At 29.5% G+C, this 12,229-nt stretch overlaps 1 protein-coding gene across 1 annotated transcript; it reads left to right on the top strand.

Moving 5' to 3' along the window:
* The first annotated feature begins 5,119 nt into the window (after positions 1-5,119).
* LOC107486053 (subtilisin-like protease Glyma18g48580) lies at positions 5,120-11,502 on the top strand. Its single transcript, XM_016106593.3, has 11 exons — positions 5,120-5,238; positions 5,327-5,436; positions 5,708-5,805; positions 5,901-6,056; positions 7,782-7,905; positions 8,992-9,538; positions 9,639-9,733; positions 9,825-10,100; positions 10,199-10,334; positions 10,414-10,630; positions 10,716-11,502. Exons 1-11 carry the CDS (start codon positions 5,146-5,148, stop codon positions 11,258-11,260), a joined length of 2,397 nt encoding a protein of 798 aa, XP_015962079.1. The 5' UTR covers positions 5,120-5,145; the 3' UTR covers positions 11,261-11,502.
* The last annotated feature ends 727 nt before the right edge of the window (positions 11,503-12,229 follow it).

Below are 12,229 nucleotides of genomic sequence, written 5' to 3'. Positions count from 1 at the left end.
TCTGAAAAGATGTTTTTTTTCTAATAAAGTGTAATAAAAAATTAACATTATAAAAACTAATTCCAACGAATATGATATAATAGGTTATTAAATATATTTAATACAAAACACATTGAATATAAATTTTTATTGAGTTTAAATTTTAAATAATTTTTAATTAAATTTCGAATATTTTTATTTTAAAGAGTTAGAATATTTTAACATCATTTTTTTGTATCTTTTTAATTGAGTCTTTGATTTTTTAAATTATAAACCTTATTTATAATTAAGAATAATATTTTAACACCACTAATTAGTCACACATATAAAAATACCAGAACAATTCTATTGTCATAATTATAATCTAACTTTATAAGCAATACAATACAATGAAACTATATATAAGTAATATAACTAAATTTTATCTACATCTATAGTCACATTTCATAAATAATATAATTAAATTATATTTATGTTTATATTAAAATATGAATAAAAATACAAAAAATTATCAGGATGATTTTCGTTCATAATTTTTTTTATTATTTTTGTTGTGAAAAGTTTAATTATTTTAATAATTAATTATTTTTTAAAAAAGATAATTGAATAACACAAAAAAGTCTTATTAAGAGTAATTTATTTATATATGATTAAAAAATAATTGAATAATTATATACGATAAAAAATTAATATTATTAAAAAATAAAAATAAAATTTATTTTAAAGTTAAAAATAAAGTTTATTTAAAAATAAAATTAAAAATCATAGTTTTTTTCCAAAATTTATCTACGAATAATTCTATAAATATTTTATGATAAATAAAAATATTAAACTCGTACTAAAATTTATTCTAATAAAATTTATTTTTATTCTACTAAACATTAAATAAATTAGCTATTGAAAAGAATTTTGTTTCCTCTATTAGAGAAAAATGATAAATTTTCATACTTTTATTATGTTATGGCAATAATTTGGCCTGTTATTTTTTAATGTACAAAATAATAATAATAATAATAATAATAATAATAATAATAATAATAATAAAAACAAGTATGTCACATTAAAAAAGAAAGCTAGTGACCAAATAATTTATCATTCGAATTATATATGAATTAAATTGATAATATGAGGGCTAACACTACAAAAATCGATAACAAGGTGATGATTTGATTTTTGACGGTTTAGAATTTTACAATTGAAATCTCGTTGCAAGTATAGTTTTTAAACCAACACAAATTCTTTCATACAAAAATTTGGTTGTCACTAAGTGCAAACCCCTAAAATCAATAACCGAAGTATTTAAACCTCGGGTCATCTCTCAAAAGACTTGTAGGGTAGTGTTCTTGTTATTGGTTACGGACTTGTTTATTTTAGGGTTTTAGATGAGAAACATGAATAGTAAATGGTATGAAAACTTTATTAACAAAATGGTCTTGGCAAGATTTGGTTGTCAATGGTCTTCATCATTATCACTAGCCACAAGTATGGTAGTTGCAAGGATTAATCCCACTTAGTCATCCTTAAATCAATTAACAAAGGAAAGTCAAGTGAGTTATATCAATCCTAGTCCATAAATCCTAGCTTTCCACTAATTGGATTAATGAAGGCTAGAGTTAATGGCTATCAACTATCAATCAATTGGACACTAGTGACTCAAGAAATCCTAAGTTACCTTCTCAAACTAGGAACATGAAATTCTAGTCTAACATTCTTCCAAGCATTTAATCAAACACTTGGAAGGCACAAAAGAAAAGTATAGCAAATCACAACAAGAATAAATTCTAACTACAATTGAATACAAAAAATTAACAACAACAATCAAGGAAATCACAATTATCATGAATTACCTCAAATTGCATTATTGAAAGAAAGTAAAGAGAACAAGAATATCTCAATTACAAAATCTAGAAACAAAATAAGAGAAATTACAACAGGAGAATAGGGATAGAGAAGAACCAAAGTGTAGCAATCATCAATTGAAGGTAGAAGTAGAAGGAGACTTGAATTAAACCTAGAACTATGAGATCCTAATCTAACCCTAATTCCTAATCCTAATTCTAGAGAGAAGAGAGAGCTTCTCTCTCTAACTCTAACTACTTCTAAAACTAAACTATGACTAATGATCAAAAGTATGAAAAGTATCTTGATTCCCCTTCAATCCTTGGCTTAAATAGCATCAGAAATGAGTTAGATTGGGCCCACAAGGCTTCTAAAATCGCTGGCCACGTGTTGCATTAAGTGGGTCATGTGCCACCATCGGCGCGTCCGCGTACCGTGCGTGTGCGCGCCCCTATGCACGATGCAACTATGGCAAATCTTATATCGTTTCGAAGCCCCAGATGTTAGCTTTCCAACCCAACTAGAACCGCATCATTTGGACCTCTGTAGCTCAAGTTATAGTTGTTTAAGTGCGAAGAGGTCAGACTTGACAGCTTTTTGGTTCCATCATTTCTTCATGAGTTCTCCAACTTTACATGCTTTTTCTTCATTCCCTTGATCCAATATTTGCCTCCTAAATCTGAAATCACTTAACAAACATATCAAGACATCTAATGGAATCAAGGTAAATTATATTTAGCTATTTTAAGATCTAAAAAGTATGTTTTCACTCTTGAGCACAATTAAAGGAGAATATACAAAATCATGCTATTTTATTGAATAAATGTGGGTAAAAGGTTATAAAATCCTCTAAAATCAATACAAGATAAACCCTACAAATGGGGTTTATCACAAGGTTACTTNCCAATTATTTTAAAGTAAATTTTTTTTAATATTTGATTAAATGTTCTTATATTTAGTACTTTTTTTTGGCACTTTCTCTTAGTTAAAAATATAATCATTATAATTTTTTAGTTATTATTGTTAATTAGGGGTGTTCATAGATCGGATATGACTAAAATTTCGATCCAATAAGCACTAAACTCATTAGATCAAATTCGATATTCGCACTTTTTATGTTTGGATCAGATATCAAATATATCCATAAAATAAAAAATATTAAAAAATTTTATTTTTATAAAAAAAGTCAATAATTTTTTTTGTTTACTCTTTTAAACATATTTACTTCTATCTGATTAGAGTATGGATCCAATTCGATCTAATTCGATCATCTTACAGATCAAATCATATCCACAAATTACAGATCAGATACGGATAAATACTATGGATTTATGGATATGATCTAATCTATGAACACCCCTAACTACTATTATAGGTTCATTGTTGCAAAAGAATGCTTTTTTTATTATAAACCATTATTAGATCTTAATTACCATTAAAAAAACTTAATTGTCAACAAAGAGATAATACTTATTGGTCTCTAAAATTATGTTCGTACGTATTTTAATCTAATTTAAAAAATTTTGATTTATTCAATTTAGTCTCCCAACTTAATAGTTATAACTCACATTGGTTCCTGATCTTATTTTTGTCATTGTCCCACAAAATCGTTAACGACATGTTGAGATGGACTAACGACTGCTACATTATACGTTCTAGCGACTATTTGACGTGACAATTGAATTTTTTTTTCAACTAACACTTAAAATTCTAATATATGAGTCACGGATACCTAAGTTAAAAAATCAAACTAAATAAATTGAAACTTTAAAAATCAGATTAAAGCTCGAATATAACTTCAAAATAGAACTTTAACTTATGTAGTGATTAATTTAAATGAGAATCAAATAAATTAAAATTCAACATAATTTTATCAATTTTTTCAAATTCAAAATTTCTATACCAAAATTAACTAGGATTTCTCTTTAAATTAAAAATTTAATAAAGTAGTGACTTTAATTATCTTAATCAATGTCCTAATTAATTATTTTTATGTCTTAAAAAAATGTATATAAGAAGAAAATAATTAATTTATCTACTTTAATAAATAGTTATTTTACTAAAATAAAAGAAACTATTTTTTTAGAATTTTTTAAGAAGTAATTAATGTTGTATATATTTTGTTACACTACATTTAGTTGTAAAAATTTAATTTATTTCTGATGTTGATATAAAAAATGAAATGAAAAATTAAATTAGTGAATCTTAATCTATAATATAATAGTAATATAGTAATTATTTTATATATTGTACGAATAAAAGTTAATTATTTTTTTATTTATAAACATTTTAAGAGGCTTGCCAAGTTAAATGTTTTTTATTGAAAAAAAATCTTTTGAGAAATTTAATAATATGTGATGAGGAATACCGAATAAATTATACAGAAATCAATTAAAACACAATATAAAAACATCTTTAGCAAAAGATGAAATATGCGTCTTTATCTTAGTCACCCAATAATATATCAAAATTAAAATTCTAAGAGAAAACTTTTTTCCAAATCTATGACAGTCGTAAAAGAGTTCCAACAAACAATGATGGAACTATTCTTTCAAGAAAAAAACAAAAAAGGATATTTATGGAATTCCCTTACCAACCATTAATTAAATCAAAGTATTATTGTGTTTTATTTAAAAGGTATCTTTTGTCAAAATAAGTAATTAAACTAATGAAACGTGCAATTCACAATATAATATTATTTATATAATAAAAAGATTGGAAAAGTAAATTAAAGTGGATAGACCGATAGAGTGAACTTTTTTAAAGATTGAAAAACAAAAAAGAAAAAGTCGAGAATATGGCTCCTCACATCTCAAAAGCAACGTTGCATTGTGTTAAGCACTACTTCCCGAAGATGAGTGAAAAAATTTGTGTTAAAAGTGTTTGTTAAGCATCCATGGGGTATTTATCCTATAGAATGCAATATACGTAACATAACTCTCACGGATAAGTGGACAACCTGTCACATAATTCTTCATGTTATTTTGTAACGATTGTGTCATGGATAATTTGAAGTTTCACATTATTATAAGTTATATAGGCTTTTAATTTTTTAGACATGTGAGATGCTAAACTTGTATAGTGTAAAAACCTTTTGCCATGGTGACCAAGAAGGGAAGATAAATTAGAGTTTTCAAGTGTGTGTGATTAACTTTTTGACTTGAAGAAGTTAAAGATGCTAGTCTCATCCAAAAATAATAAATAAATAAATAAGAAAGAAAAAAGAAAAGAAAAGAATAAATGTTTCGGCCACAAAGCCCTTATATATATATGCAGCATGCTAGCTAGCTAGATATGCGTGGCAATCAATTCTTCGGAAACTGAACCATGAACAATTGTAATCTTTACCTTCGAATTGTTGTTTCATCATTTCTTCTTTCTTCTTTCTTGCTGGAAGCTGTCCATGGAAGTAATAAAAGGGTAATTTACTTATGCTTAGCTTGTTTCTTATCATTTATATGTTGATGATGAGATTTCCACTTTGAAATTATTGTTTACATTCACACAGTGTTACATTGTATACATGGGAGCACATTCTCATGGCCCAAGCCCTACCTCTTTTGATATGGAAGCTGCCACAAATTCTCACTTTGATTTACTAGCTTCAGTTTTGGGAAGGTATCCAAATAAATTAAAGCATGCATGGCTTATATTTTCTATATATTAAAGGAAAAGTCTAAGCGACAACAATTTTATTGAATTTTGGTTAGTATGTAACCAACAGAAAAAGGTGAGTCATTGGATAAAATCTCACACCAATCTCACACCATTAAATCATCATTGATGGCTATTTGATAGCTATCAATCACAAAAATTGCTGGCCCCTAGCATTGCTCTATATTAAAAGCTATATATAGCATTAAATAAAAAAAGAATATTCTTTGGACAGCAATGAGAAAGCGAAAGAAGTGATGATATACTCATACAATAAGCACATCAATGGGTTCTCCGCGCTACTTGAAGAGGAAGAAGCAGCACTTATTGCCAGTGAGATCGATCATCAAGTGTTTTTGTCATTAAGTAATTAATATAATTGCACGGTCACTGTCAACAAATAATATTTGCTTGTTGCTGTCATACAGTAAAACCAAATGTAGTGTCGGTGTTCTTGAGCAAGGAGCACAAACTTCACACAACAAGGTCTTGGGAATTTCTTGGACTTCGCAGAAATGCTAAGAACACTGCATGGCAAAAGGGTAGATTTGGTGAAAATACAATCATCGCCAACATTGACACTGGTACGTGCTTATAATTAACTGTTGGCGAATTATGTGGTGGCTGTAATTTTGGTACTCAAATTGTCGAAGTTATTTTGTATAGTAAGTTTTAAATATTAAAAAATAATTTGTTTTTATATTTTTTAATTTAAATATTAAATTTTATCTCATTTTAATAAATTAGGCAAATATATATAGATGCATCTTAACTGTTATCCATTATATATTTACTAGTACTACTGTACTCTATATATGCACGTCATTGTAATTTTAAGGATGGGTAGATACTAGTATGGATATTTTGAAACGAAACGAAAGGAGAATAATCTAACATTGTTTACCGATGATAATTACCAAATGAGTAAAACTAGGAACCAAAAGCATATCAGCTAAAATCTAGCCAAATATTTTTGGATGAATTCAAAATCTCTACGAGTTAATATATATGGATGTTTTTTCTATTAAGTATCAGAATATTTCTTTTTCATATTAAATGGATGTTCTTTTATATATTTTTTGAATTTGTGTTTGTTGGAGGTGGATAGGTTAATGTGAGAGAAAAGAGGAAGGTTTTTATAGGTTTTAATTAGGTTTTCTTAATCAATTTAAAATCGGTGCCGTCAATAATATTTAGTGTAACGATGAATTGTGCCACCAAATGAAAGAGAAAGTTTGATTTGGATTTGACCAAAAGAAAAATGAATTTTGAATCGGGCTTGCTGAAAGGGTTCCGTGACCCAGGAGTGGTTATTGGGAATTTGAAATTTATTAGTCAATGAAAAATTTCATTCAAAACGGCAATTAATAACAAATATTAAAAATTAAATAAAAATTAAATTAATTAATTTAATATTGTTTTGTTTATTTTTTGGCTGGTTCCAGATACTTTTTCTTACCAAATTAAACTTCTCCAATATATGAAAGTTTAAAAGTGGATTGATTATGTGGTCACACAACATATAAAAAGTATTCTTATTGATTGTCTTTGTTTTAACTTTTAAGTACTTAATGATATTTGGTTATTTTGTATATATATCTTTCTTTTAAATTTTTTTATGGTACAAAGATAAATATATATTTTTTATTTTTTGTCATTCACTTTTAATTAAAAAAAATATACATAAAAATAAAAATATCAATTAATTATATTCTAACTTTTATATTATTAAAATTTAATATTTAAAATTAAGTATAAAAATGTTTATTAATCATTTAACTAAAAATAATAAATTTTATTGTTTATCTAACAGTCTTTTATAATAAATATTATCATGGGATTCGCTTAAGAATAATGTATATTATTGGGTCAAATGGTCAATGATGTAGAAAGCTGAGTGGACAAACATTTTTCCTTTAACAAATGTAAAAGAAACAAAACGAGAAAAAAGTGTCCTTTTGTTGGCACAAAAATAAAAGATATCATCATGAGGCTGCCCATGTATGAGCAACAAAATACCAAAATCTAATAGCCAGATTCTCTCTGTATTATTGTGTCTTAGAAAAAAAAAAAGACGGAGGACAACGAATACTAACAAGTAAAAGGTAGTGTAATAAATTTTAATTTAAGAATAATTAACGGTAGATATTCTAATAGTAATATTTTCACATGATATGTATTATTAGATAAATTAATATATTTAATTGAATTATCTTACGATAATATATGATTTTCATACGAAGATATTATGGTAAAATATCCACTATAATAATATATAAAAATTCTAATAATATGGGTTAACTGTGTAGGGGTATGGCCGGAATCGAGAAGCTTCAGTGACAAAGGATATGGCTCTGTCCCCTCCAAATGGCGTGGGGGTAATGTTTGTCAAATAGACAGCCTCCCTGGCTCTAGAAAATCTCCTTGCAACAGGTTAACAATTAACTTATTTTTGGTTAAGCTAAGCTAATATTAACACTAATAAATACATATATCTATACATCTTTTTTCTTTAATAAATTTTTGTTTTTAAAAATTAATTTTATTCGACAGATAAATTTTTTTATTATCTAAAAGAATAACTTCTGTTAAAGTGATAATTTTAAAATTTAATTATTTTATAATAAAATTTGTTAACAAATACATATATTAAGCGTTTTTTTAAAAAATTATAAGAGGGATAGATCAATGAAAATAACAGCTATATCACTCTAAAACTGGCAATGTATAATATGTTCATGAAAAATGCATATGCAGGGCCAGGGTGCTCTTCTCTGGGGTTTGGAGCAATGGAAGAATTGGGACCTTTTAGAATCAATAGTGATGGAAGAACACTTTACAGAAATCCATATGCATGGAACAATGGTAAGCAACTAAGCATTCATTATTATTAGCAAGGTTGAATTTTCCTTCTTCTTTTTTTGTTTTTGTTTTTTCTCCTCTTGTTTTAATATCACACGGTTTGTTAGGATAAATAAAATAAATTAAAACAAATATTTACATATCAAATTTGTTCCTATATGTGTGACTCAGAATGTTGAGTTGATGTACAGCGATTAGCCGATTACCAAACAGAGAGAATAATGTTGTATTTTTTCATTATTTGGATTTTAATTTTATATATTTATATAATTATTAACCTATCATATGGTTCGACCAAGGATTCCTAGGTTGATTGGACAATTGATTTAGTGACCCAATAAATTAGTTGATTCAATTGATGATTCGATTTTAATAATGATGATCTATATTATAAAATCACTTTTAAACGTTAAAATTTTTAGATAAATAAATATAATAGAATAATGCTAGATGGCGCAAATATTATCGGTTTTGGCCAGTAATAATTTAAACTCATATTTATAAAGATTTTGCAAAAAAATAAATATAATTTATACTTATAATTATTCACGAATATATCCAATAAAAATAATTTTAGAAATTTTTTAAAAAAAATTATTAAAATAAAAATATCCCATTTAATTATTTAAAACCTTTTGAATAATAACAAATACACAGGAAGCTTATTGGAGCAAGATACTTCAGCAATGCTTATGAAGCGAGTGTTGGGGAGCTGAACCCAAAGTTGCATACAGCGCGTGATTTCGAAGGCCACGGTACCCACACACTATCAACCGCCGGTGGTAATTTCGTGCCCGGTGCACACGTATTTGCGGTTGGAAACGGCACTGCAAAGGGAGGATCCCCAAGAGCAAGAGTTGCAGCTTATAAGGTTTGTTGGTCCATAACCGATCCTGCCAGTTGCCATGAAGCTGATGTGCTGGCAGCAATAGACCAAGCCATAGCCGACGGCGTCGATATCATCTCCCTCTCCGCCGGTGGCCGCCAAGTTGTCAGCCCAGAAGATATATTCACTGATGCTGTCTCCCTTGGAGCCTTCCATGCAATTTCTGCCAATATTTTGTTAGTTGCTTCTGCTGGGAATGATGGCCCAACTCCTGCAACTGTTGTCAATGGAGCTCCATGGATATTCACCGTTGCTGCTAGCACCCTCGATAGAGATTTCAGCAGTACCATTACCCTTGATAACGGTCAACAAATCACGGTATGTTATTACAAATTCCACTCCTTGAACTAACTTGTAGGGCCAGCTGAGTTTCAATCTCAAGAAGATTGATTAATTTAGGCTAAAATCTCTTTTTTAGGGAGGGAGTCTTTCTGTAATGTTACAATCTAACCAAGCCTTTTCTTTGATCTCTTCTACCGATGCTAAACATGCCAATGCCACAATTCGAGATGCGTAAGTACAAAGTGAACCTGAACCGCATCGTACATAACAGCAATAATATAATTTAATTTGCTCTAAGATGTTTAAATACCTGTCTGTTCAGTCAACTTTGTAAGGCAGGAACACTTGACCCTGCAAAAGTTAAAGGCAAAGTGGTGAATTGCCTTAGAGGAGGGAATATAAAATCCGTTGGTGAGGGTTTCGAAGCTTATTCGGCAGGTGCAATGGGAATGTTGTTGCAAAATCAAAAGAAACAGGGGAAAACACTTACCAATGAGGCTCATATGTTGACTACTGTGGACTATGCACCACCACCTCCATCTCCACCTACCTCTTCTCAACCACTACGCAAGCCCAATTATGATCTCATAACTACTACGTAATTGTTAATTATACTCATCCCATTTAATTAAATTTCTGTAATTAAGATTAACATCATCAAAGAAGCTAAGATCTGTTGTGATATATACATTGCAGAGCTCTAAGCCCGCCGACCCCGCCCACCACAGTAAGGCTCTCCCAAGCCAAAACAGTGATTGGAAGGAAGCCAGCTCCAGTTATGGCTTCCTACTCCTCTAGAGGACCCAATAAGATTCAACCATCAATACTCAAGGTATATACAGCATACATGTATGTAAAAATATCATATATACATAAAAAATCAATTACTAAATCAGTTATTATATATCTAGCCTGATGTGACTGCACCTGGAGTAAACATACTTGCTGCCTATTCACTCTTCGCAAGTGCCTCTGGCCTCTTAGTGGATACTCGTCGTGGCTTTCAATTTAATGTGCTGCAAGGAACTTCTATGTCTTGCCCTCATGTTTCTGGTATTGCTGCACTTGTCAAAACTCTTCATCCTAATTGGAGTCCCGCAGCCATTAAATCCGCAATCATGACTACTGGTACCCAATATATCTATTCTGCAATTATCTTTCTCAAAGGCTTGTGCATGTAATATTTTCACAAGATTTTTTTATCTTCTTTCAGCAACCACACTTGACAACACGAACAAGCCAATTCAAGATGCGTTTGACAATGAGTTAGCAACTCCTTTTGCTTATGGCTCAGGACATGTGCAACCTAACCTTGCAGTTGACCCTGGACTTGTTTATGATCTACACCTTAACGATTATTTGAACTTCTTATGTGCTTCAGGATACGACCAACAAGCTGTTTCAGCACTTAATTTCAACAACACTTTTGTTTGTAAAGGAACTCACAGTATAAATGACTTAAACTATCCTTCAATCACATTGCCAGATCTTAAATTGAGTGCGGTAACGGTTACTCGTACACTCACCAATGTGGGGCCCCCTGGAACATACAATGCAAGTTCCAGATTGGATGGATACAAAATTAATGTTGTTCCCAGTTCCTTAACTTTTACAAAAATTAATGAAAAGAAGACATATAAGGTGATTGTGCAGGCATCAAGTGTGAGTCAACTTTATAAATACCAATTTGGTGAAGTGATTTGGACAGATGGAAAGCATAGAGTTAGAAGTCCAATTGCAGTCCAACGCCGCAAGTGAACAAATCTTCTTAGAATTGGGTGTGCTTTTGTAATGATAATAATAATGGCTGCGTTGGAACACATCATTACTACTTCACCTTTCTTTGTTTAATTTGTGTGTGTGTTTTTTTTTTTTTACTTTTTCGGTTTTTTCCCCCTCTTAAATGGTGTGTAGGCAGCTGTGAAGGTCCTTAGCTTGTATTATATATACCTCATGTATGCTTTTTTTTTTAAAATAAAAGCTAAGCTTAATTAAATTAATTTTCAATATCCATATTTGCTTCAAATTCATTATTCTGACCTGCTAACTAACAACCATCGTGTGTCTCCATCCATATATAACAAATACTGGGCAGAGACACAGGAAAGTGAAAATTGTATTGTGTGTATTCTTCTTATTACTATTCTGTCTTGTTACAGTATAAATACAAGAATCATCATCAATTCTTGAAGAATGGAAAATAACGTGTGATGAAAATAAGAGGCAAGAAATAAAATATGGAGGAAGAATGCTGCTTATTTTGTGTGGGCCTGTTATCATATGATTTTTCTTGGGCCAATGGAGATGGTTGGTTCAATGCTCCATTTAACATCCTCCAAGCATGACCAAAAAGAAAAAAACATCCTCCAAGGAACTTCTATGTCTATTCCTCATGCCTCTGGGCTCTGGCAGTGTAGTTAGACTTCTAGAGTCCTTCGTCTTGTTATCTAGAGTCCATCATCTATTAAATCAGCTATCATAATTCCAATTTTATCGGATGTCCCGACGGGACAAAACATTTTTATATTTATGGTTTAGGCCTTGCAAGACGAAGGTGAAAAAGTCTTCTGAATTTGGATTCTGAGTTATAATATGGCAAGTAAGTAAATATATAAAAAAAAAACAACAAAAAATATATATCTACTTTTTGTAATAATTATTTGTTGATACAAGCTTTACAATCTGTACGACATCATGTATTCTTTTTGTTTCCCCTTCCATTATGTG

This window comes from Arachis duranensis, chromosome 4 (assembly GCF_000817695.3).
Source record: "Arachis duranensis cultivar V14167 chromosome 4, aradu.V14167.gnm2.J7QH, whole genome shotgun sequence".
Lineage (NCBI taxonomy): Eukaryota > Viridiplantae > Streptophyta > Magnoliopsida > Fabales > Fabaceae > Arachis > Arachis duranensis.
Note: the sequence above shows the minus strand (reverse complement) of the source record. Positions and strands in the feature narration are given on the sequence as shown.